The 25,067-nt window shown below is 41.5% G+C and overlaps 2 protein-coding genes across 3 annotated transcripts; one reads left to right on the top strand and one right to left on the bottom strand.

Annotated features, from left to right (window-relative positions):
• Positions 1–37: 37 nt before the first annotated feature.
• On the bottom strand, positions 38–16,144 carry LOC308392408 (NAD-dependent protein deacetylase sirtuin-3). The gene is made up of 8 exons (XM_080875437.1): positions 15,864–16,144; positions 9,184–9,406; positions 3,114–3,332; positions 2,713–2,945; positions 1,421–1,521; positions 1,176–1,337; positions 873–1,085; positions 38–758 (listed from the first exon to the last, which is right to left on the bottom strand). The coding sequence occupies exons 2-8, from the start codon at positions 9,396–9,398 to the stop codon at positions 570–572; spliced, it is 1,332 nt and encodes a 443-aa protein (XP_080731563.1). The 5' UTR covers positions 9,399–9,406; positions 15,864–16,144; the 3' UTR covers positions 38–569.
• Positions 16,145–18,697: 2,553 nt separating this feature from the next.
• tmem263 (transmembrane protein 263) lies at positions 18,698–25,065 on the top strand. Of its 2 annotated transcripts, none has more exons than XM_080864643.1 (3): positions 18,698–18,865; positions 20,121–20,191; positions 23,706–25,065. In XM_080864643.1, the coding sequence occupies exons 2-3, from the start codon at positions 20,125–20,127 to the stop codon at positions 23,999–24,001; spliced, it is 363 nt and encodes a 120-aa protein (XP_080720769.1). In that variant the 5' UTR covers positions 18,698–18,865; positions 20,121–20,124; the 3' UTR covers positions 24,002–25,065. The 2 variants fall into 2 exon arrangements, with proteins under 2 accessions (XP_080720769.1, XP_080720770.1); XM_080864644.1 differs by lacking the exon at positions 18,698–18,865 and adding an exon at positions 18,944–19,222.
• The last annotated feature ends 2 nt before the right edge of the window (positions 25,066–25,067 follow it).

Genomic DNA, 25,067 nt, shown 5'->3' with positions numbered 1-25,067 from the left:
TTTGTGCAAGTTGACTTTACTCTTTTCGATTTGCCAAAGTTGGTTATCATTTGCTGGGTTTCTCATGTCTGTATTTTTCCCCGCATCGCTGTAGATTTGTTTTGTGCTCAGCTGTAAACAATTATTCCACCACATTCAAGTTTTCGTGTTTTTCTAAGTGGAAAGCATTTATGAACTGGCATCATATCATTTCCACAAAAGTTAATAGACTGAAGAATAAATGTCTTTTTTTGGACAAAGTGCAAATTACACAATACTTTTATTAAATACGCTCTCAAAGACAGTGTTATACTGATTATAAAACATTAACACATTACACTGACTTAAAACACCTTAAAATTAATATTTTTGATACAAGGCTCGAATGTCTACTAGTGTTCTTGATGGATGCTGTTTGAACTTGATTAACCTTTTGACGCGTTCATATAACCATGATACAAACATCACATTACTGGCTCTTAGATGAAGAGGTAAGACTCTAATCTGATTAGAGGTTACAGTTAACAGAACAGTCTGCCATGTGAACTATGGATAGTGGAAACTTCAAAATCCCTCAAGTGTCGTAATATTTAGTTGCTTAGGGTGGACGATGCAGAGCTCTTGCTGTCTGTCTCAGAATCTGTCTCCTCGCCACCGCTGCCTGCTGCTCTCTGAGCTCCTGGTATGGACCTGGATGTCTCCGTCCTGCCTTGAGGCTCTGCTGTTGCTCTGATCGGACATGTCTGTGATGGCGGACTGCTTACCAACGCTGGGATGGTCTGCAGAAAGAAATGAAAACCACTGAGTGCCACAGGACTGTGTAACAATCATTCTGCAGCTTTTTTCCTTTTTAACTGAGACATGTATGACCTGTGAGAGCTTTTAGAACCCACCAGTGTTTCCTGGTTCCTCATCAGCTCTTCGATCTCGTTGTTCCAGCCGAGCATTTCGGCAAACTTCCGCACAGTATCCTCCAGGTTTCCTAGCTCCATGTGGTCCCCTCGCCGGAGCGGGACCTTCTCAAAGGGACCCACAGCATGTCGGTTCAGGAGGAGACGTGGCACAGTGGAGCGCACCGTGTTCACCAAGCTGGCAAATGGCTCAATCTGAAACATTTTATTTAACATTTAATGGAATGTGCCTTTACACAAACAACCTGTTTTTACTATGATATCATATTAAATTTTAATGTTTACCTGCAAAGACGTGCCCATAATGATGAGCAGGTCAGCTTTTGGGAAATCTTTAGTGTGCAGGAAATACTTCTGAGGAAGGTCCTCTCCGAAAAACACAACATCCGGTTTGACCGTTGCGGCACAAAATGTGCATATGGGGACGTTGTCATTCATTATCGCCCGCTGTTAGACAAAAAACACGCAGGAAAGATTAACGTGGCATCAAGCGCATGGGATTCATATATAATATAAAGAGGCATACGAACCTTGGCCTCCTCAGCGGGGTAAGGAGTGTAGCACAGGTGACACGAAGCAGTGGCAAAACTTCCATGAGCTTCTACGAGTTTTTCATCAGGGATGCCACACACTGAAGGTTTTCAAATATGATCACATTAGGAGCGAAACAGGAGCATTAATGCAAACAATCTGAGTTTGTCCTATTTGACTTTTATTAAAGTCAGACAATAATGAGGGGGAATAAAAATCTTACTCTAGCTCCCTCAAGACAAATCTTAACATCAGGCGTGCTGACTGAAATCTTTTACATAACAAGATATTCCACATAGTGAGGGTTTATAATTATTGTTAATTAATTGTATTTTTGGTGGGTTTTTAGGGGGATATCTAAAAGCTGTTTTTTTAAGCACAGTGTTGCATTTTGCCCAGATGTCTCTGTGGATTTCTGCTTCTAAACTTCTTTAAAAAACAAAAAAAGAAACTAATTATAACATTGATTTTAACTGCTAAATATACTTTTAGGCCAAGGAATTCAATAACAGCAACAAATTAGCTTGAACCGACTATGACACAGGAGAACGGAGAACAGGCAGCCAGCTTTGGGTCCTGCAGAGCAGCTGTCACCAGTACCTTTGTTTGAATATGAACTCTCAAAATGTGCTGCTTTAGAGCAGTGACGGACTGAGTTCTCACCTTCTTCTGCATTCAGCTACAGAAAAGATGCCATTGCAGTTGAGGGTTGTCTTAATGTTGATACGCTGCTTGTAAAGAGAAAGCCAGTGTTGATGGCGTTTCTTCGATCGCTTATATAAAATCATCCACAGAGCACAGATAACATCACTTGCTGTACGGGGGAAACCTGTTTTTCCTGCACTGGATTCCTTGGCCTTGAAAAAGTAGATTTAGCTAAACTCAATTTTTTTTTTAGCTGCAGCCACTTTGTAAAACCCGAGGTAGCCGCTACATTGACAAATCCCCCACCAAAAAGGTAAATTAAATTACACATCTTCTCTGACTAATGCACTGAAGAACTCACAGATAGCGAAGTACACTGAAAAATGAAAGCTACCAAACAGCAGTGGACAGGGAGCCCCTTCAAAGACACCTTATTGTTAAATCGTCAAACAACAACCCTTTACAATTCATCCCTGCTGGCAGATGCTTCAATAAAAAAAGGCAGCCAAATCTTCCAATCCTGTAGCTGGGTTTTTCAAAAAGTCACATTAATGGTAATGAGGCATCTCGAGCTTAAGTCAATGCACAAACCACTGGGCAGCTTCAAAACAACACTGATGCTGTAGCCCAACTGTTTCTCACTCACATTTCTCCAGTCCGTCGATGTTCTGGGTGTACAATCGGAGCAGGAGGCCTTTGTGATGAAGCATGCGGATGAAGTAGTGTATGTAGTTTGGACGATGGCTGCCAGGATACAGAGCCTTAGCCAAGGAGAAGAACGGCTGCGGGTCATTGGAGAAGTAGTCGATGTTGAAAATGGCTTCTGGGTATGGGATGTTATACTTTTCCAAGTTTGCGTAAAGACCTGTTCCTGGAGTCCTGAAAAATTGGTACATTGGTACATTCTGAAACACTGATTTTCTGAGGTTCAAGTAATGCAGATAAAAGTGAGCCAGTGGTGGATTTCTTCTTATGGACAAGAAGGTTGAGCTGCTACACAGCTTTCACAGTGAAAATCTGCAGATTGGTGAGGTTTTAGACACCAACCTAAAGTCTGGGATCCCACTTGCTGTGCTGATTCCTGCTCCAGCCACCACCACTACGTTCTTACAGCGGCCGAGCTTCACCAGCCGAGCCACAGATGCCAGGCCTCCCTGGGATGATGACTTAACAGCGGGCGAAGATGGAGCAGTCTGATCAGATCTTGGTGCAGAGGGCTGAGGTGCCGGCACAGAATCACTGCTGGCTTTGGGAACCTTTCCTTTACTGGAGAAAAAGACAGTGTGTGCTTTACTTTGCAGCTTTCATTATTTCTTTTTATAGTCTCGTGTCACATGGACCACACCAACATTACTTTAGACAGTTATCAGTCAGGCCATACCGCCAAGGAGGTGTAATCTGCCCCAAATTCATTATGTTTCCGCTCATTGTTGCAGGACTCTCTTCAGCACTGTGAGTCCTAAACTCCTCATGAAGTCCGTGTGTCATTTTTGTTTCATAAAACAGTGCTGAACTTCAGTAAGTGCATGTGATGCAAACACTGGCTGTTAAATCTTTCACCTGGTGGCTCAAATAATAGAGCAGTATGTAATAGTAATGCAGTGACTTCACAGCTAGTGAATGGTCCTACATCCTGCATGTTCTACTCAAAGACCACAGGCACCTCAACCAAAAGGAATCTCAAACAGATCTGTGATCTTCAGCACAAATCCAGCATCCATCAATATTTTATTACAATTATACCTGTCTGAGAAGGCCAGCACGCCTCAGAATGTTAACACTAGGGCTGGGTCATATTATAACGTTCACGGTAATACCGGTATAATGTTAGGCGACGATAGGAAAATGAAATATCGCGATAGAATATGAGTAAAACGCGCACGCGCAGTGCCTTTGTTTTCATACGCACATGGCCGATTGTTGAGTGAAACAGATGAACCAGAATTGGTTTGTAAAAATGGTGCAACTTCCGTGATGTGGAACTGGTTTGGTGTTTGTCCGTCAGATACACAACAAAGCACATTTTTTGCAGAACATGCAAGCGGCCGTCGTTATTGTCGTACTTGTCGGACTAAGATGCTCTTAAATCTGGGAGTAATCTGGGTCCTAAACTCCGTACTTTCAGGTCAAGCAAACACTGCAGCATCACTGAGAGTTAAACTGTCTAAATTCTTTCATCTTTAATAAAACGATCAGCATTGCTGCTTTACCAGGTGTAACTATGAAGTTTAACTTCCAGGCATCCATGAAAACAAAACTAACGGAGTTAGAAGTTAGCAGGAAGCTAGCGGAAGTAAGCTCGCTAGTTTCGCTAGTTGCCTAAGCATGATATAGCATGTTCTGACTGAGAGATTTCTGGAAAAATTCAAAGGTACAGCTCTGCTATCACTTCCAACATAAATGAAGACAAACTACACAGCAGTGAGGTTTGTAGGGTTACTGAAGTTGGGCTAGCTGGTATATAATGATGTGCTACGTTATCGCTAGCGACACAGCTATGTTAGCATAACATAAACAGTGAAGCTGGAGGACGAACACTAACACTTTTACACTTATAAAAGTTAACGTGAAGGTTCTTCATGGTTAGAGACAAATGCAATCGCATGGCAGGATGCTGTAAATGCCCCAAACTTCAGTCACGAGAACAACTGAGATAATCCATCCACAATACGAGGTTAGTCATTAATATACTGCAACAACATGGGAATAGAGCAGCTGCCAGAGAATTCAACATTAATGAATCAATGGTAGAGAAGTGGAGGAAGCAAGAAGAATGAGTTTAATAAAGTTTGATTTATCTGACTGCTTTGTTTCGCTTAATTTCGCTTAAGTGCGCATGCGCCAACCAGCGTGCAGCCTGTTACAGTCGCTCCTGCTTTTCTCTTAGTTTAGCTCTTTTTTCTTACGTATTCTTTTTTTTTCTGACTTGTATTTTCCTCCGTTTTCTATCTCTTACTCAATCATGTGGATTGAGAGAGTTTTTGTTCTTCTGGTGGCCGTGGAACTGTTACTTTTATCATGGAACGGGACCGCGGCACATCTCCTACACGCACGGACTGTTTACTCCAGAGATCAGCTGATCGCCCTGATGCCGGCCGGCTCGCTGGCCAGGCCCGCAGAAGTGCCCGCAGAAGTACCAGCTGAAATTTGGAGGAAAACACATCGGGGATGCAGAGGTCAAGGACAGAAGAGAAGAAAAAAGGTGACGGTGAGACAGCGGAGGCTCGAAGCGAGGAGGAGGTTTAAACCGTGTCTGCCGTCTATCGTGATGGGAAATGTGCGATCGTTGGCAATTAAAATCGACGAGCTCTCAGCACTGGTACGGAGTCAGAGGGAATACCGAGAGTGTAGCCTGATGTGTTTCACCGAATCATGGCTGCACCAGGTCATTCCCGATGAGAATGCTTCCGTGGAAGGCTTCCACACTGTTCGGGCGGACAGGGACAGCATCGCTAGCGGTAAGCGTAAAGGAGGTGGGCTTGCTGTTTTAGTTAACAACCGGTGGTGTAACCCTGCCAACATAACAATCAAAGAAAGGATTTGTTGCCCGGACACTGAACTGTGTGCTGTTGGACTCAGGCCGTATTATTTACCCAGGGAATTCTCTCACGTCATCTTGGTGGCTGTTTATGTTCCCCCCTCTGCTAACCCCACAGCTGCATGTGACACTATCCACTCTGCCATAGCTCGGCTACAGACTCAGCACCCGAGTGCCTTTGTGATCTCGGGTGACTTCAACCATGTATCACTGGACAATACACTACCAACATTCAAACAATATGTGGACTGTCCCACCAGGGGAGAGAAAACTTTAGACTTACTGTATGCTAACGTCAAGGATGCATACAGCTCCTCCTCCCTCCCCCCACTTGGTAGGTCAGATCATAACCTGATTCACCTCACCCCCCGCTATGTGCCAATTGTGAGGAGGGAACCTGTGACCACCAGGACTGTTAGGAGGTGGTCGGAGGAGGCAATAGCGGAACTACAGGGCTGTTTCGAGGTGACCGACTGGGAAACACTCTGTGAGCCTCACGCCGAGGACATCAATGGGCTTACTGAGTGTATCACAGACTACATAACTTTCTGCACCGACTCCATTGTTCCAGCTCAGACTGTTCATTGTTACCCAAATAACAAGCCGTGGGTGACTAAGGACATCAAAGCCCTCCTCAACAACAAGAAGAGGGCTTTCAGAGGGGGCAACAAAGAGGAGGTGAGGAAGGTCCAGGTGTTACTAAAGGACAAGATCAGAGAGGCTAAGGACAATTACAGGAGGAAGCTGGAGTGGAAACTCCAGCAGAACAGCATGAGAGAGGTGTGGAGGGGCATGAAGACCATCACTGGATTCAGGCCAACCAACAGCAGGGGAGCTGAGGGAGGTGAGAATAGAGCCGACGAGTTGAATCTGTTTTTCAATAGATTCGACACCACAGTGTCTGCTCCCACCCCCACAACCTCACCTGCAGTCAGCCTGGAATCCAGAACCACACCACTGTGCCAGCCTCTCTCTTCACATGTTGCCTCCTGTGAGATTCCTGACACCCCTCCCCCACCCATCACCTTCACTCAATACCAGGTTGAGATGCAAATGAGGAGACTTCACTCAGGCAAGTCTGCTGGACCAGACGGAGTGAGTCCCCTTGTCCTCAAGGCCTGTGCCCCCCAGCTGTGTGGAGTCTTTCATAAACTGTTTATGCTGAGTCTGAGTCTGCAGAGGGTCCCGGTGATGTGGAAGACATCATGCCTCGTCCCTGTACCAAAGACGCCTCGTCCCAGTGGCTCCCAGGATTACAGGCCCGTGGCACTGACCTCCCACATCATGAAGACCCTGGAAAGGCTCATCCTGGACCAGCTGCGACCCATAGTAAGACCACATCTGGATCCCCTTCAGTTCGCTTATCAGCCTCGTCTCGGAACAGAGGACGCCATCATCTACCTGCTCAATCGTGTCTACACCCATCTGGACCAGCCGGCGAGCACTGTGAGGGTCATGTTTTTTGACTTTTCCAGTGCTTTCAACACCATCAGGCCGACCCTCCTGGGTGATAAGTTAGCAGCGATGCAGGTGGATGCTTCTCTGGTGTCCTGGATTGTTGATTACCTGACAGGAAGACCACAATATGTACGTCTCCCACAGTGTGTGTCTGACAAGGTGATTAGCAACACAGGGGCACCACAGGGGACTGTCCTCTCCCCCTTCCTCTTCACCCTCTACACCACAGACTTCAGCCACTGCACAGAGACCTGCCATCTTCAGAAGTTTTCTGATGACTCTGCGGTGGTTGGATGCATCAGCAGGGATGATGAGACAGAGTACCGGGCTGTGGTCGACTCCTTTGTCACGTGGTGTGAGCAGAATCATCTGCAGCTCAACGTGGCAAAGACCAAGGAACTGATCGTGGACTTCAGGAAGACCAGGAAACACTTCACCCCTGTTTCAATCCAGGGGGTCAGTGTTGACATTGTGGAGGACTATAAATACCTTGGAGTACACATTGACAATAAACTGGACTGGGCTAAAAACACCACAGCACTTTACAGGAAGGGCCAGAGTCGTCTCTATTTTTTGAGGCGACTGAGGTCCTTCAACATCTGCCAGAAAATGCTGAGGATTTTCTATGAGTCTGTGGTGGCCAGTGCGATCCTCTATGCTGTTGCATGCTGGGGGAGCAGGCTGAGGGTCGCAGATGCCAACAGACTTAATAAACTGATCCGTAAGGCCAGCAATGTTGTGGGGATGGAGCTGGACTCCCTCAAGGTGGTGTCGGAGAGGCGGATGCTGTCCAAGATAAAGACAATGTTGGATAACACCTCCCACCCACTCCATGACATGTTGGTCAGTCACAGGAGCACGTTCAGTGAGAGACTGAGATTACCGAAAAGCACCACTGAACGACACAGGAAATCATTCCTGCCTGTGGCCATCTCCCTGTACAACGCATCCACTTAACACACTGTTTGCTGCTACAACTACACATGTTTCTTTTCCAAATATTTATTTATAAGTGACTTATGTATGTATGTATGTATATATATGTATATATTGTACTATTCTTAGTTAGCGTATTGTCTGTCTTGTCTTAATGTTGGTTTAAAATGGAGCACTGTAACAAAAAATAATTTCCCCCAGGGATCAATAAAGTATTCTGATTCTGATTCTGATTCTTATAATCCTGTGCACCTCATGGTCCGAAAAATGCATACTGCACACTGCAGTTTAATGTTGCAAAGCACCTCTTTTTAACTTCAGTGAATATTATACATGGTTATGCTCAGTATATGTCAGCCCATTTCTACTGGAAATGCCTTTTGGTTAAACTTTCAGCAAGGAATTTGCATTTGCACTGTTACATTTTTATAAAGCTTTAATGTACATAAAAACCAGCTTCTTGTTTAAGTGAAAATAAATGGAAGGTTGTCTTTTTGCGCTAGTAATGTTGTGGAGTTGTATTTTGTCTCGCATCAATTATATCGTCAGTTATATCGTTATCGCAAATTTTCAAATATATATCGTGATAAATATTTTTGGCCATATTGCCCTGCTCTAGTTAACACATCTTTAAATGACAAAATATTCATAATTTCATCTCTGTCACGTTTCCCAAATGTTAACCAACAGTAAAACCCACAGAATCAAACAAAAGGATTTAAAACTGAGTGTAAAGAAACCAAGACTCAAGACATTTTGGTGGGCGTGGGCTGAAGCATACTTTTAAAAATAATAATTAGTTCATAGGCAACCATTTCACTGCTAGACAAAAATACTTGATATGAACACTTCTGTACATAATGATGATGATCATGCCTCAGTTTTAAAGCATATTAAGGCCACACTGCTGCAACACTTGCACTCCAATTTCTTGATCATATTATGTTTTTAAAACCTGATTATTTTTATTTAGTGCTCATAGCATAGTGACATTTCTATGTATATATTAGTAAATGAGGGCCATTGTCTTGATGTTTCCTGATGTTCCTGTGGAAAAATGGCTTGAGAGAGCCAAAAGTTCTCCAAGACACTGAACATTTTCCTATTAATTAATACACTGCTGTACTGGACTTGTGTGATGTTAAGTGGTTTTCTTTATACAGGATCACTGTTACATGTCCTTACCCTGTAAACAAAGCATCCTGTCCACTCACACTCATCTGACTGAGGTTCTGAGCCAATGCCGAATCAGTTTGCTTCCTCCTTTGTTTTCCATACAGGCTCGGCCCGGAGTCCGGGGGCTCTATGTGGTTGGTGTGCCTGGCCTGAGAGCTGCGGGTTATCCTGGTGACTGAAGCTTGGGAGGTCTTTTTATCCCAGCTGGACCTGGACCTGTTCATTCCAACACCTGTTGGCGAAAACAATACACAAATTAAACTTCAGTGACTGTTCATGAGCTGTAATTCAAATTTCTTCCCTCTGTCTTATTTGTATGAGATTTGTCTGTGTACTGATAGCACAATGGACATTTTTTTTAAAGAGGCAATTCATAAGCTTGTTTTTTTTTTCCAATGCACGTTTTCCTTTCAATTCACATCTTTTTCTGCTAATTAGTTATGAATGTGTATTCTCTGATTTTCCTTCCTTCTCCTCCCATATTTAAAAAGCTGTTACACTCAAATCATCGGGGCATCCTTTTCTCTTCAGTTCCTCTACACACTGAGAAGCTGAAATGTTTTAAAACTGTCAACTCTTGAACAAAAGGTAATGACTGCAATATATTTACCCCCCCAGCAGCTATGCCAATACAACCCACAGCTGTGGCAGCTTTACTGTTCAGTCGAAGCAGAGAGAGGAGCTGCGAGGTGGGGGGTGAGAGTTAAAAAGAGGGGGAGCAGAGGTGAAAGAGAAGCGTAGGTTGACTGTGTGTCAACAAACCCAGCTGGGAGAGAAAAGAGGATGCCCCCTAACAGCCCCCACAAATGGGCAGACAGGGGTGAGGGGGTGTTCAGAGATAAATGATACAGAAGCAGGATTCAATAAAAGGTAGCAGAGGAGAAGAAGAGGACAGAAGGGAGGAGGGGGCTTCTCCTCAAAGCTATTCTAGGCCTTCAAAGAACTTCCACGAGGAATGACCACAGAGAGGTTGTGAACAAGAAAACAAAAGATGTACAACCCATAAAACAAGTCCATTTCAGAAAGCAATGGGAGCAGCAGGGAGATACGATGCACCCTCCTCCAGAAGCTCTTTATCACCCTCCAGAGGTGAGAGGAGAAGAGACACCTCTGCAGGACACTACTTTGCTAAAACTACTTTAACATTTAAAGGCTTGAAGCAAAAAATAAACAATAAAAATTGAGAAAAAAAATTCAACTTTTTTCCCCTCTTAAAATAATGCATTAGTGATAAAGAACATGTTAAAGTTCACATTCATCAACCTGCTTTATATTTTAGACACATTCTTTCCCTCCATAAAAGACTGAAGCTCCCACATTACCTAAAGAACTATTAAAAACAGCAGGAGGCCGAGGGTCTTGGCTTTGTCTGGCCCCCTCTCAAAAAGACACTGCTGAGTACAGGCAATATATCACCAGCCCAATTATTAAGATCTCGCACAGACCGTGTTGTGTTGCAGCACTCAACTCAACAACATGATATTAACTCTTGTAGCAGAATCACATCTGGAGATGCTGCACAAACTGCTGTAGTGAATCTTAAGTTGAGCAAATGACTCTGACCTCTAAACTTCAGAAACAACTCTGCCACAAAAGGTCCACAAAGTCATTTTTTATGACATCACCACCACCACCATCACGCTGACTTTGACTTAAATGTTGATTTTAATTTCCCCCCCCCCCCCCCCAAATCTAGCAAAAAGTCTAAACGTTCCACAGATGCCGTTATCACTCTTTAATGACAAATAAATCCCTGAATAAATGACAAAAGGCTTAAAACGGATTTGAGTGCCCCCTTCTCTTTGCTTGGCCTTTCACTCTGCTTGTTCTCACTCTCCCTAGTTGAAAATCTGAGCCCAGAGAGTCCCACTACCAGACCACCAGGCCTGTAGCTGCTCATATGAGGGTTACAGTCATCTAATTAGGTTTGAGGACACCTCACTGATCACCACGAAACCCCCCTAAAAGAAAGTTAGGCTGATTGATAATCCTTTTAACATATAAGAGACTGAGAGCAAAGGCCAAATGCCAACCAAGAAGTTTGTATAAAGGGAACAAAGGCAACAGCATCCCCACGATATTTACTGATCAGTAGGTAAACAAGTTCTACCTAAATACTGTGTTAAAAAGGAACACAAATAGAGATAAATCAAAGGAATAGTAGAGTAATTTATATTTTAAAAATAAAAAACAGCAAACATTTCCATAAGGAACAGGATTAAGAGTGTTAGTTTCGTGTTTAGTTTTGACATTCACAGTGCAATAATGTTAAAGCTGCTTAGGTATGTTTTTATGATTACATCATCGTAATGGTGCTGCAGTTTATCCATTTTCTGTGAGCGGTGCAACTGAAACTTCAAAGAAAGGCTCAGGTGTCCCTTTGATTAAATTTAGGTATGTTTAATGAGGGGCTTCCCCCTGCAGCCCCGGCATTTAACCCTCCACTTGCAGCAGAGTTGACAACTGCCGACTCTGAACTCTGCCCCCTCCCCAAGCAGACACAGCAGCCTGGTCTCCATAGAAACCACTTCATTACTTAATTGGAGAGGCAGCAGCTATATGTCCTCCCACCCCACCTGCTCACTAATGACATATCACTCTATGTAGCATCTTTGTTGGACTCTCAATTGACACAAAGCAGCAAGTCCTAATTTGTGCTGCTATATTGTTTGCATGTAGAGAGGAAGGTGGGCGGTGGAGAGCTAAATTTGCCCAGCAGGTCGATGGCTGAATAATGACTCTTGCCTTGCTGCTCCTCTGAAGACGCACTCGCCTTAAATTAAGAACCAATGAGCTATCAATACAAGCTTATAGCTTGTACCGAACAACCTACATTCTCTTTAAAGTCACTGCATCACTTTAAAATTCAAATGACATTATTTTCACAATAGTGAAACTTAGTAATAAGAAACACTTTCTAATTAAACAGTTTAATTCTACATTATTTTCACTCCATATGAGAAAAAATAATAATTTCAATAATTTGAAATATGTCCAAAAATGTTTGAAAAACAACGTGTGGTCACTTGAAGGTGAATCTATGAAAATGCCAAAGACAACACAATTTGACAGACATAATTTTATTTATTTATTTTTTTTCCAACAAGGTGAGTCACAACAGGAAACCGGATAAGTGAAGAACCAGAGAAGAAGTGGCTAGAATAAACATGATCTACAACAGTTACACAGCATCTGAAAGCTGTGTCTTTAAGAAATAGGGAAAAAGAAAAATCCAGCAGACTTTACACAGGACCTGAGATGTACACCTCTCACCTTAGTTGATTCATCTACTGTTCACTGAAGTCTCACAGAAATATTCTCAGAAAGGATAGCTGTCTAGAATCTATTCTTAAGGAAGGGAAACAGGGAGAAAACGCTGAGGTAGCCAAATTACACAAGAACTGCACTGAAAATCAGTGGCAACAGGTCTTAATTAATGTAAATTTGAAATTTCTGATTAAAATTGTCGTCAATATGTTTGAAGAACCTAAAGAGAGAGGTACAACTGTGTGTCTACAGTCATCTGTAAAACATGGTGGAGGCTCTGTTAGTGCTGTGTTACACACAGTGAGGGTACACTGTCACCTGCTGGCACTTCTCAAGCATTACACATAACATTTTAGTAAACAACAAACTAACCACAAACTAGGACTGTGCAAGCACCAAATTTCTATCTCAGTTAGAAATTTGGCTTCAGTTAATTATTAAAAACAAAACAATGCAAAAACAGTGACAAAAATTACCAAGATTCTTGCCATAACAGAGAAGCCCAACCATAAAAATGAATGAAGAAACCGTGATTGTGGATAAATGTTAGACCCCCAAGTAAAGGCGGACACATATGGCACCAACAACATAGGGATAATTTCAGCTACAATGTGGTAAGTGCATTGTATTGACTACAAACCTCTGTATTCTCCAAGCTACATCAGTACAAACTGATATAGTTTGTACCAGTGGGCTAGTTTGGATCTGCTGTGGTTTTATACATTTAAACAATTTTAGGGTGCAGACTAACACCTGCACCAAGTGCAAACATTACTGGGGGTTTTTTTTTGGGTTTTTTTTAAATATTTCACTGGAGAAAACAAACAAAAAAACAAAGCACTTTGGGTAAACAGTCAAGGGTCATATGAGCATCACTTTCCCCTACATTTAGATATACATGAATCTGTTCTGTGTCAAAATCATTTCTGGCAGTCACATTTTTAACTCATGGCTATGAAAACACTGATGTTTGTGTGTTTTATAGAATAGTTTGGTGATATCACAATGATCCAACAACTTCAGATTCTGAGGAAGTTCTCCTAGTCCAGGGGTGGGCAACTCCAGGCCTCGAGGGCCGGTGTCCCTGTAGGTTTTAGATGTGTCGTTAATCCAACACAGCTGAAGCCTGTCCTAGTCCATGAATGCAAAGGATCCACTGATCCAGACACCCTTCTGTGTTTTTTTATTTTTTTATTTCAAAGCCCAAATACTTGTAAGTGTTAAAATGACTATATTAGATATTTACTTTTGAAACACAGGAAATGGATGTATAAGATGAGCCTGGTGTCAAAAATGATATGATCCTTGAAAATTGACCCAGAAATATGTTTTTAAACGTTTAACAGAAAAATTCTAGTCCAAATTTGTTTATGAAACATATTTAAAATAACAAAGTTGACCAGTGTTGCACATGAAGCAGATAGTTACACAATAAAGAAAGATGCACCACGCACACATGCCCACACTTATCAGTAATTAACACAAAAATGCAAGAGACAATACATCAGCTTAAATATCTAAGCTTTCACGCAGACTTTAAAGTCAAAGAATAAACATGAGTTTGAAGGCATACTAAAGGTGGGAGCCAGTTTAACATGAGGTGGGGGGCAACTTATTCAACAATTTAGGGACTATAGCTGAGAAAGTTAGACTTCCCCTCCCTGTTCTTAAGGCTAGTGTTTATAGCTGGTTAGCAGATCTTAGGGCCCTTGCAAATCAAGTTTGCAGATGACACCACCGTTATTGGACTCATCTCGGACGGGGATGAGTCTGCCTACAGGAGGGAGGTTGAACGTCTGGTGTCCTGGTGCAGCCACAACAACCTGGTGCTGAATGCCCAGAAGACAGTGGAGAATATTGTGGACTTCAGGAAGCACACAGCCCCACTCCCCCCCCCATCATCCTGACTGACACCCCCATCACCTCTGTGGACTCATTCCGCTTCCTGGGTACCACCATCACCCAGGACCTGAAGTGGGAGCCCACCATCACCTCCGTCATCAAGAAAGCCCAGCAGAGGATGTACTTCCTGAGGCAGCTGAAGAAATTCAACCTGCCAACACGGACAATGATGCAATTCTACACTGCAATCATTGAGTCCATCCTCACCTCCTCCATCACCGTGTGGTACGCTGGAGCCACTATCAGGGACAAACAGAGACTGCAGCGTGTTGTGCGCTCTGCTGAGAAGGTGATTGGCTGCAGACTCCCATCTCTGCAGGACCTGTACACCTCCAGGACACTGGGGCGTGCACTCTGATCACAGCTGACCCTTCACACCCTGGACACAGTCTGTTTGACCTGCTCCCCTCAGGCAGGAGGCTCCGGTCCATTCGCACCAGAACCTCTCGCCACAAGAACAGTTTCTTCCCCTCTGCTGTTGGACTCATGAACAATAACCGTATGACTGTTCCCACCACTAACACATGACCCTACACTGTGTTCACTGCATCATTCCATGTTTGGCACTGATCACCACCTGCACTCATGTATATATCTATCTACGTAGCACTTTTAATTCTTATTCTTATTTTCATTTTCATGTCTATTTTAGCGTAATTTATGACAGTATGTTTGCACTGAAGCACCGCAGCAATTTCCTAATGTTGTAAACCTGCTCAACATTTGGCAATAAAACCCTTTCTGATTCTGATTCTGATTGGAGGCACATAAGGTGTTAAGAGATAAGCAATATATGGTGGGTTCAACGCAAAAAATAAATCTTAAAATCAATCCTAAGATGCAGGGGAAGCTACTGAAGAGAGGCCAGATCAGAGGAATAAGTTGCATCTTATGCTTTCTGTTAAGAAGGTGAACAGCAGCATTTTGGACCAACTAAAGGTGTGAAAGGGAGGCCTGATTTACACGAACAACAGTTGAGCTGTAATAAAAGCACATATAACATCCAGGGTGCCAATGCTTATTTCGGTTTCTCTGTCACAGGTGTTGATTTGCTTTTTCTGGACAAACCCCGATGTATTTTGAATGCTTGTAGCTCAGAAAATCTTTACACTGTCACTAAAATGATGGGGGAGACATGTTAGCGTGAAACTTTCCACATTTTGGAAGCAGACATCTAGATAGGCCTACCACTTTCTCAGAGAGGAAAATCAGCCCTTTCTTCGACTTAGCATAAGTGCAAACTACGTCAGATCACACTGAAAATGTGGGGTTTTAATTCACTTGAAGGGCCCATGGACTCGTTTCATGAAACTGTATGTGGATCCATTTAGTAAAAAAAAAAAAAAAAAAAAAAAAAAAAAAAAAGCTTTCCCTAAAATCAATTTGACGTCATTTCGCTTCATTCTGCAGGAAAACATGGGAATTGATATTAAAAGATGGAAGTGCAGTGGTAGCACTAACAGTAATGCCACTGAAAGGTTATAAGAGGGCTTTCATTTCATTTGCATGTCATTAGCTACCTGTGTCTTTCCAGACGGCAGAGGTTCTGAATGACGAGCAGACGACGACGACACACTGCAGACTTTTGTTGAGCCACTCGTGATGTTTTACATCCAAAAAAATAAACAAAAACTTTCGAGCTTCCCGTAAAATGTTAAAGCGTAGCCCTCCAGCTGCGGCAGCCAAACAAACAGCTGTTTAAACTGTATTAAGGGTGTCTCCTTCTTCTCAAAGCCATACAGTGAGGTTGCACGCAGCCTGAACGGGAAGTTTTTACAGAGCGAGATGTCACTCTGCTGCCGTTTCCGGGTACTAAATTACTGTGTACGAATACAGGCGGGAAACTAAACAGGAGTCACGTGACACCACGTTTCCGGTAAAGTCCTATTCAAATTAATAGTAGGTCTAAAAGTCACCCAGCGATACATTTTGGATGTTCAAAGAGGTGTTTGTAATCTTTTTGGAGGCTGTAGCTTGATTTGCTGATATCATACAGAGAGATGTTTCCTTTATTTAGCCTGTGCTCACAAACATGTGACAAGACCAGTAAAGACACAAGCAAAAAAAAAAAAAAATTGGCCCTGATTAAACCCCCATATTATAGTACTGTAATAGTTAAAAGAAATAAAAAAAAAAGAAATTAATTTAAAAAATGAACCAAAACTAAACATTTTGTAAATATAAAAACTATCATGATTGACTACAACAGTAGTTTCTCTTTGCCAACATAGAAAGGCTGTGTTTGACAGCACTCATTGGATTGATCGATACGCAGAAAAATGGGAAAGTCCAAGGAACTCAATTAAGATCTAAGAAGGAGAATTATAGATTTATACAAGTTGGGAAAGTCTCTTGGAGCCATTTCTAAACAGATTACAAGATCATTAATTCAAGATCAACAATTTAAACATCTTGTTCTGGCAAGACAAGGCCAGGACAAGATATTCAGATCTGTCATCTGTTTGTAATGTCTGGAAAAGAGCCAAACTGTTACCCTCAGACGACAGGAAAAGTTTAGGAACAACCCAGCAGCCACCGAGGCTCAAACCTGCCATGACCTGGAAACTGCTGAAACATCAATGTCCTCTGCCCACAATTAAGTGAATTTTTGCATCACTATGGAACAAGATTGTGTCAGTCAAGAAACAATCCCCTGCTCTAGAATCAACATCTTCAAGCTTGACTGAAATTTACAGCTGTCCATGCTGTCCAGCTGTCCTCTGAAGAAAAGTTTTATGGTCAGACAAGGAAAAATCTGAGCTCTTTGGCCACAATGACAAGAGGAATGTTTAGTGGAGTAAAGGTGAGGCTTTTAAATCTGCAAAGTCTGTACCAGCTGTCAAGCATAGTGGTGGTAGCATGTTGTTTGCAGCTATTTTTCTACCAGGGGTACTGGTACATTACAGAAAATGGACAGAATAATAAAGGAGAACTCCCTTTAAATTCTTCAAGTTTACCTCAAATCAACAGCTTGATAGTTGAAACTTGGACAAAATTGGGTGTTTCAAATGGACAATGATCACAAAGACACATCAAAACTGGTTTTGGAGTGGAAAATGCAGGCAAACATTAAGCTGCTATAAACATCTTTCCAAACCTTTCCAAACCATAACTCTATTGAAAATGTGCAGACTACACCTGAAAGTTAGGTCCATGTATCAAACCAACAAATTTCAATTAACTACCAAGCGTGAAATGAAGAGTGAACAAATATCCAACGGAAGCTGTAACCAAAGCTTTTTGATGGCTACCAAAAGCATCTGGTCAAGGTGCAACTTGCTAAAGGAGATTTAACCAAGTATTAGTGAAGGTCTATGAATATGCAAGCCTGTATGTGTACTTTTGACCAAGTGTGGATTAGACTACTCCAGGGGTAGGCAACTCCAGGCCTCGAGTCCTGCAGGTTTTAGATGTGTCCTTGATCCAACACAGCTGATTTAAATGGCTAAATTACCTCCCCAAAATGTCTTGACATTCTCCAGAGGCCTGGGAATGACCATTTGATTCAGGTGTGTTGAAACCGGGTGATGTCTAAAATCTGCAGGGCACACGAGGCCTGGAGTTGCCTACCCCTGGACTACTCTTATCTTAATGTTGTGATAAATGTTTGGATAACTTTCACAAACTCTGTGACAAGATTTAAAATACAGGACCTATACCCTTATTCACTTCAGTTCGGTTGATACTAAGTTTTTAATGTGTATATTTCTAAAATTAATAGCTTATTATCATATTTCATACCACCTTTCACCTTTAACAAATTTCCCACGTGTGGGACTAATAAAGGTTATCTTATCTTATCTTATGCCTTTACGCACAGAGGTTGCATTTGTTTTCAGGTGAGACGTGACCATCTATTTAAGACAGACGATCTCTGGTAAACCTAAACATGTACGTCACTTCCGCCTCGAAGGGAGGAGGCGGTCTCGAGGTATTTATGTCCGTGTCCCATCCCACCAAAGTCTGGTTGTGTTTTGAGGCTGCGTATTATTTAAACCCATTGTTTCTACTACATATAAATGTATATTTCGAAATACGGTGTTCCCAATCATATCCAAAATAAAAACATTTTTTAAATGTGAAAACAACCCCCTGTACACTTCTTAACCGTTTAGATATAATCGGAAAACACTGTTTAGGTTCTTAAACGTAAGGGCCTCACTGCATTATGAAATTATGCTAATTAATTTCGGAAACATGTCAAAAAGTGGACTAAAATTATAAACAGGAACAGTCTAATTTTAGATCCAGTATTTGTGAGCCGTGTGTTTTTCTCACACGGAGAAGCAGCTGGGGATCCATCTGCAAACAGTGCGTAAGTCTGTTTTTTTATGGGTGGAGACTGAGGTCCTCCTCCTCCAAAAAAAAGAGTCAGACAGACAACACAAGCTCGCTTCGCCATCAGCAGCTTCATTGTTGAGGATTTTGGTCCTTTTAGAAATAACTGTGGTCATTTTTTTTAAAGAACACAGCCTTCCCCAAAAGTGGGTCGCTCTCTTTGCTAGCTGTACGCTCGCGCAAGGTAAGTGTTGGGTTAGCTGTTTGGGATTCAGTTTGTTTGATGACAGTCAGCCATGAAAACTTCAGCAGAAGCACGAGCGTCACTTTTGAAAAGAAAAAAAGGAAAAGGAAAACACCTCAGCCATATTTCCTTAAAACAACTCCCGAGCGAAAACACCGCAGACCCTTACTTTATACGGGACGGCTAGTTTAGAAATGACGACGCACTGTCGACTATTAGCGGGAGAAAGCTGCTGAAAGTGGCGTTTCCCTGGGGAGAGATGTGACGTTTGAGCTAGAAGATTCTACAAAATAACATTAATCAGCGCGTGACGTTCAGGCTCCGCGTATAAGTCACACAACTATGACGGTTATAAAGGTTAGTAATACAAGTTAGCGTACTCTTCGAGTACTGACTGGAAGTTACTGTCGCATTTTGCACGTAGAGCTCGATCTGTTTGAACCCTATACAGAGTTGTTTCCACCACAGCTTTCAACCGTTATCCGTCGTTATGTTTACAACCCATTTAAAGAAGATGTCTTTTGAGCAGGTTTTTATAAGTTCTTAATGGTCTGTTTTTGAAATGGCCCTTTATTTATTATGTTTGTTGTTTTGGCCAACGTCTGTTCTGAAATAGGCTTGTGCAGACATGAAAATGCTTTAAATAGTTGTGCACAAATTAACTAACGAATTCAACAATAGAATTGGAGTGATTTGGAGTGAAGGTGTACACAGTTCATATTTTATCTCTTTGTGCTTTTTTTTTTTTAACCTGCTCTGTGAGAAACACCTGAACAGGTCCGCCTTGTTTTAAGGATACGGAGCACGCCCAAAGCAAGCTCCTTTATTTTCTGTACACATTGTGCATCCAGCAGCCAGTTATTTACACTGACGTTGTAAGTTAAAGCTGTCTTTGTAGGCTGTCTTACATACATACATATTTTATTTGGAAGAAAGGCTTTCAGTAAGCTCAAAACATTGTCACAGACGTCAAAACTTACACCAACGTGTTTGTGGTGGAGCAGTTTTGCACTATGTACTTTGTTGTTCATAATGTTAAGGACATAAACTGAAAATACAGCAACTTATCACATTCAGCATTACAGCTAAACGTGCTTCAACATGCACGGAAACACTTCAGTCAGTAACAAGATAACTTTCAATAGTTTCAGTGGGATTTTCAAGTTAAGGCAGTCTCTGTTTAGCTGTAGTTCAGTACACTTCATATCTGCGTTGCTGTGTGACATGTTGGTAATTGTGTCACTTATTTTCCCAGAGAGATGAGTCAGGCAGAGCAGGCGCCTTCGGACATGCCTGCATGCCATGAAGATGAGCCAGCAGCTGCAGGTAAGTATAGCGGGACACCTCCTTTGACGTATGCTAACACGTCTTTTAAGCTTAGCATAGTAGCACACTGTTTGGTTAAAGATGTACACGTGGGGGAAATTATATGTAATTAGGACCGTTTTTACCACAGTGATTAGCTGTTTCTCCAGGAATCAGCTATTAAGGGCACTGTAATTTTATTAAAATTTGATTAGCGGGTGTTCACAGGGTAGCCTGTATACAACAAAGAGATTTTAACTGCTCTGTTTGAAATCCTCATGTCCTTTTGCTACAGTTTGTCAAAACTGGGAAATGTTATAATTAAATATCCCGTATGAAGGGGGAAAGTCGTAATGGCTGTTCCACACCGCCAACATGTTTTCTATAATAGCATTGCTGTACTGGGCAACAGTGTTGTCTACATTTATACTCTTGTTGGTGCGTCACCATTACTCTGCCAAAGTCCAACTCTTTGTATTGGACTTTTATCTAATAAATCTTGAACAGCGGTTACTTTTACAGAAACACAGGTAGGGCTGTGCGATATCATTGATATTGTCGGCAATAACAGTGGTACAAATTTTTAAAATAGATAAAAATATCATGTTACGATATATTTTCTATGTTTCTTGGTACTCGCAAAGAGACTAGCCAGGGATGCGTGAGAGCAAGAGCTTCCTTTTAGCCTCCAGTGACAATTTAGTACCTAGGAAGGGAGGTACTCCAACCGCCTCTAAAATATCACAGTACTTTGCAAAATATGCAAGAAAGCAGTTTCTGCTAAAGCTGGCAACAACAAACTTCTTTCACCACTTGAGGCAAAAACACACCGTTGAGTTCAGCCAGATTATGAAAGAGGAGATGCTAACACCTGTGGATGTGTGACCCAAATGTCAACATATGACTCCACTGAGCCTTGCTAGTTGCACTTCATATGACAGGAAAAGCAATCAGTAGATGGAAATTACTGATGTTGTTACATGGTGAAATAGCAGGTTTTGAAACAGCTGGTTCATCCCACGTATAGAAAATACTTCAGTTTTCATTTATTTTTTTATCATGTGACATATTTGTGCAGGTCCTAAAGAGTTATAAGGTTACATTACTTTAGTATTTGTTTGTTATTATTAGCTATTTGCTTTGAATTTCCAGTGAAAAGCACAACCTAGGCTAATTTTGGGCTAAAATTTGTCTTCTGCTCTGTCAGTGAATACAATGTCGTGTCACTGCTATAGTGCTGCTGCTGCTGCTTGTGCCAACTTGTTTCAGTAGATTTACATTTTAAATTAGGAAGTGTGTCATTAACTATAATAGCTCGTTGGAAAAGAAGAATGGAAAATGCCTTTTATTTACTTATACTTATAAATTCTGCTGGATGTAAGCGTCAGTAAAATGTTCACCTTTCTTTTTCTTTTCTTTTTTAAAATTTCATCAGAAATTTTATTGCAATTTTTACCCCAAGTAGGACTGGTACTTGGGGTAGAATGGAACTGTTATACTCTTAACTGAGCACTCAAGGCACTTTTCACTGAAAGACACACACACACACTTATACTGCATTTTTTGTCACATGCCTTCAAGAGCTTTTGTAACAGTCACACACGTGCAAGCGCACGCACGCACGCACGCAAAGACATGCACAAGCACACGCACAGAGACTCCAGCAGATGCATTGGGGCAATTTGGGGCTCAGTTTCTTGCCCAGGGCCACATCAGCATATGGACTGGAGGAACTGGGGATCAAGCTAGCGTCCAGTTGGTGGATAACCTGCTTTATCTCCTGAGGCCCAACCACCAGTTACAATATCATTATGGCTGTTGATTAGATTGTAATTTGAAGGGTTCAGCCTGAGCTCTGGGACATCTTGATTAAATGATTATATATTTAAATAAACAAAAATACAAAAATTAATCATTAATAAACATGATAGTTTTAATTTTATATATATATATATATATATATATATATATATATCAATCACCAAATCACGAGCAGTCACCTCAAGGCACTTTATATTTTTAGGCAGAGGAATCTACAGTAATACAGGAAAAAAACCCAGCAATCAAATGACCTCCTCTGAGCAGACACTTGACAACAGTGGGAAGGAAAAACTCCCTTTTAAGAGGACGAAACTCCTTCCTCAGCCATCTGGTGCAATTTAGGGCTGCCACGATTAGTCGACTAGTCACGATTACGTCGACTATCAAAATCGTCAACGACTGATGTCATTTGAAGCTTTGTAAGATCACAAAAGACGCAGGAATAAGTAGTAGGATTTAAGAGTGTAATAACGGACTGAAACAGAAGCACTGCATGTACAAGGATGCCAGCTGCCGTTAAACCCCGAAGAAGAAGAAGCTGTGTCCCAGAATTCATAGCGCAGCCCAGCTCAGTTTCCAACAATGGCGGCAGCTACTTAGTTTTAATATTACTCTTATTATTCTTTCTGGGTCACAAAATAAACGTTTAACATATTTTCAAGCGAGGATGTAGCTGTGTAAACCTCAAATATCTGCTCAGTTCATCAAGACACCACATATTTTCAAAAGCTCTCCGACGTTTTCGGAGACATCTGTTACCCACTAGCTCGATAGCTAGCCGGGGTTACAGGCTCACTACTCAGGTTAAACATACATAAGTCACTTAGATAACTTAAAAATGTTATTGTTTGGCTTTTTTAGTATTTTATTTGTTCCTGAGATTAAAGTTATAGTTTTTACACAGCTGAATAAACGTCAAGCAGACAGCTGGTTATCAGAAGTGTGAGACACTCGAGAATATACTCCGGTGTCCTGTTATATTTTAGATAGCAAGGAGTTTATTAAACTTCACCGAAACAATCTGCAAATTTCATAAAAATTTAATAAACCATCTTGTCTTTATTTTTAGTTAGCAGTCTTTCGCTACTCAGGTTAAATATATGGAAGTCACTTAGATAAGTTAAAAATCTTATTGTTTGGCTTTTATCAGTATTTTATTTGTTCCTGAGTAAATTGGTTTGGCTGAGATTAAAGTTATAGTTTTTACACAGCTGAATAAACGTCAAGCAGACAACTGATTATCAGAAGTGTGAGATGCTCGAGAATATACTCCGGTGTCCTGTTATACTTTAGATAGCAAGGAGCAGACTGCTGAGTTTATTAAACTTCACCGAACAATCTGCAAATTTAATTAAAATGTAATAAACTATCATCTTGTCTTTATTTTTAGTTAGCACATATCTTAAACACTTAAAGCTGTAAACTAATGATAGTTATATAAGAGCAAATGCATGCTGGTGCAATAAGCTGTACGTTTTACGTCCAATGGATGCATGATCTGATTAGTCAACTAATCAGTGACTAGTCGACTATCAAAATAATCGTTTGTGGCAGCCCTAGTGCAATTATGTCACAAATAATTTAGATTTATATGTGAAGCAAGAATTGTTGCTGTGGGTGAAGTGTTATTTTGTATAATATAGTTCAGGATGGCTCAGAGGATTTAAAAAAAAAAAAAAAAATGTAAGATGATATTTTTGATGTTTCTAATCAGACAACAAGGACCATCCAGTGGCTCAGCCGGGCATGTTCGGCAGATTGGCGGGGGGCTTATACGGTGCCACCAAGGGAGCTTTGGGAGCAACAGTAGGCGGTGTGACCTGGATAGGAGGAAAGGGTCTGGACCTCACCAAAACTGCTGTCACCTCCGTAGTCGCCGTGCCTGTGATGGGAGTAGGACTGGTTAAAGGGGGAGTGTGTGCTGTTGCTGGAGGAGTAACTGCTGTCGGCTCCGCAGTAGCCAGCAAAGTTCCTATAGGGGGAGGCAAAAAGAAGGACAAGTCTGACTGATGCAGAGACGCTCAGCTGAGTGGTAACGCTGGCACGGCGTTTCACCTGATTCAGCACTGTTGAGCAGGAAAAGAGCAACGTGGGACTCAGAAGTTCAGTGTGCACGTTTTGCTGTTGGTTTTGTTTTGTTTAGTTTCATGTGTGTGTTTGTTGGTAAAACCTACATCCATAAAATTAAATGGCTTTTTTTGTATAGAGCGGCATAATAAACACTCCACTGCTGCTGTTAAATGCAAACACCAGACCTTTCGGCTGTGCCAATAAAATGTTCGTATGATGTTCAGTGATGGTCCGCTACACTGCTTCCATTAGTAACTTTTGTACGGGAGGAAAACCAGCACTTATGAAGTCAAATTTACTTGCAAGACAATCAGCGATCTGTGATGATGTGTTTATTCATATTTTACTGTTAACTGGCAAACACTGTTACTTTATGTGGAAATTCTTAGGTTTCCTTCATGTCCTTTCATTTACTCAGTTGTTCACAAATCAGAAGGTATGTCTAATCAAAGATATATCAGACCTGTAAAAGTCATTGCTGGTTGTTGATATTTCATTGGTGGGTTTTTGACGTCTTTTTTTCTGTATTTTTCAGCTTAGTGAAATGTTTTGTGCTGTCATACCGATCCTGATTTATTATAATAAATACAGCATTACAGTCTAAAATTCAGAGCTTGTTAATTGCAATGAAACCTTTTCCTGTTTCATACATTCACTACTTCTGTTATTTAAACATTTTTCCACACACTGTCTGCAGTCCAGTAAAGTTTTCATCAGTGCTTTGTTTGTTTTTTGTTTGTTACTTTGTTTACTGCTGTGTGGTAAAACTCTGACAGCTGGATTTCTTGGAATTACATTCTCAGTTTCAAGTGTACATTTTAAGCTGAAAACCTGTGAAAGTGCATACCTTTGAGCTCCAGTTAAGTAGCTTTCAGGCTTTGTATCATGGAGAACTGAGGTTCCACAGCTTTTGTATGATCAGTGTTACAGATTGTTAGAAGCCTTTTCAAACATGGCAAATATATACTTAGAATTTGTTTTTGTAATAAAATATCTGAAAGTCATT

The sequence above is a fragment of the Rhamphochromis sp. 'chilingali' genome (assembly GCF_963969265.1).
Source record: "Rhamphochromis sp. 'chilingali' genome assembly, chromosome: 2".
NCBI lineage: Eukaryota > Metazoa > Chordata > Actinopteri > Cichliformes > Cichlidae > Rhamphochromis > Rhamphochromis sp. 'chilingali'.
The sequence above is the reverse complement of the archived record's forward strand: the minus strand, read 5'-3'. Positions and strand labels throughout refer to the sequence as shown.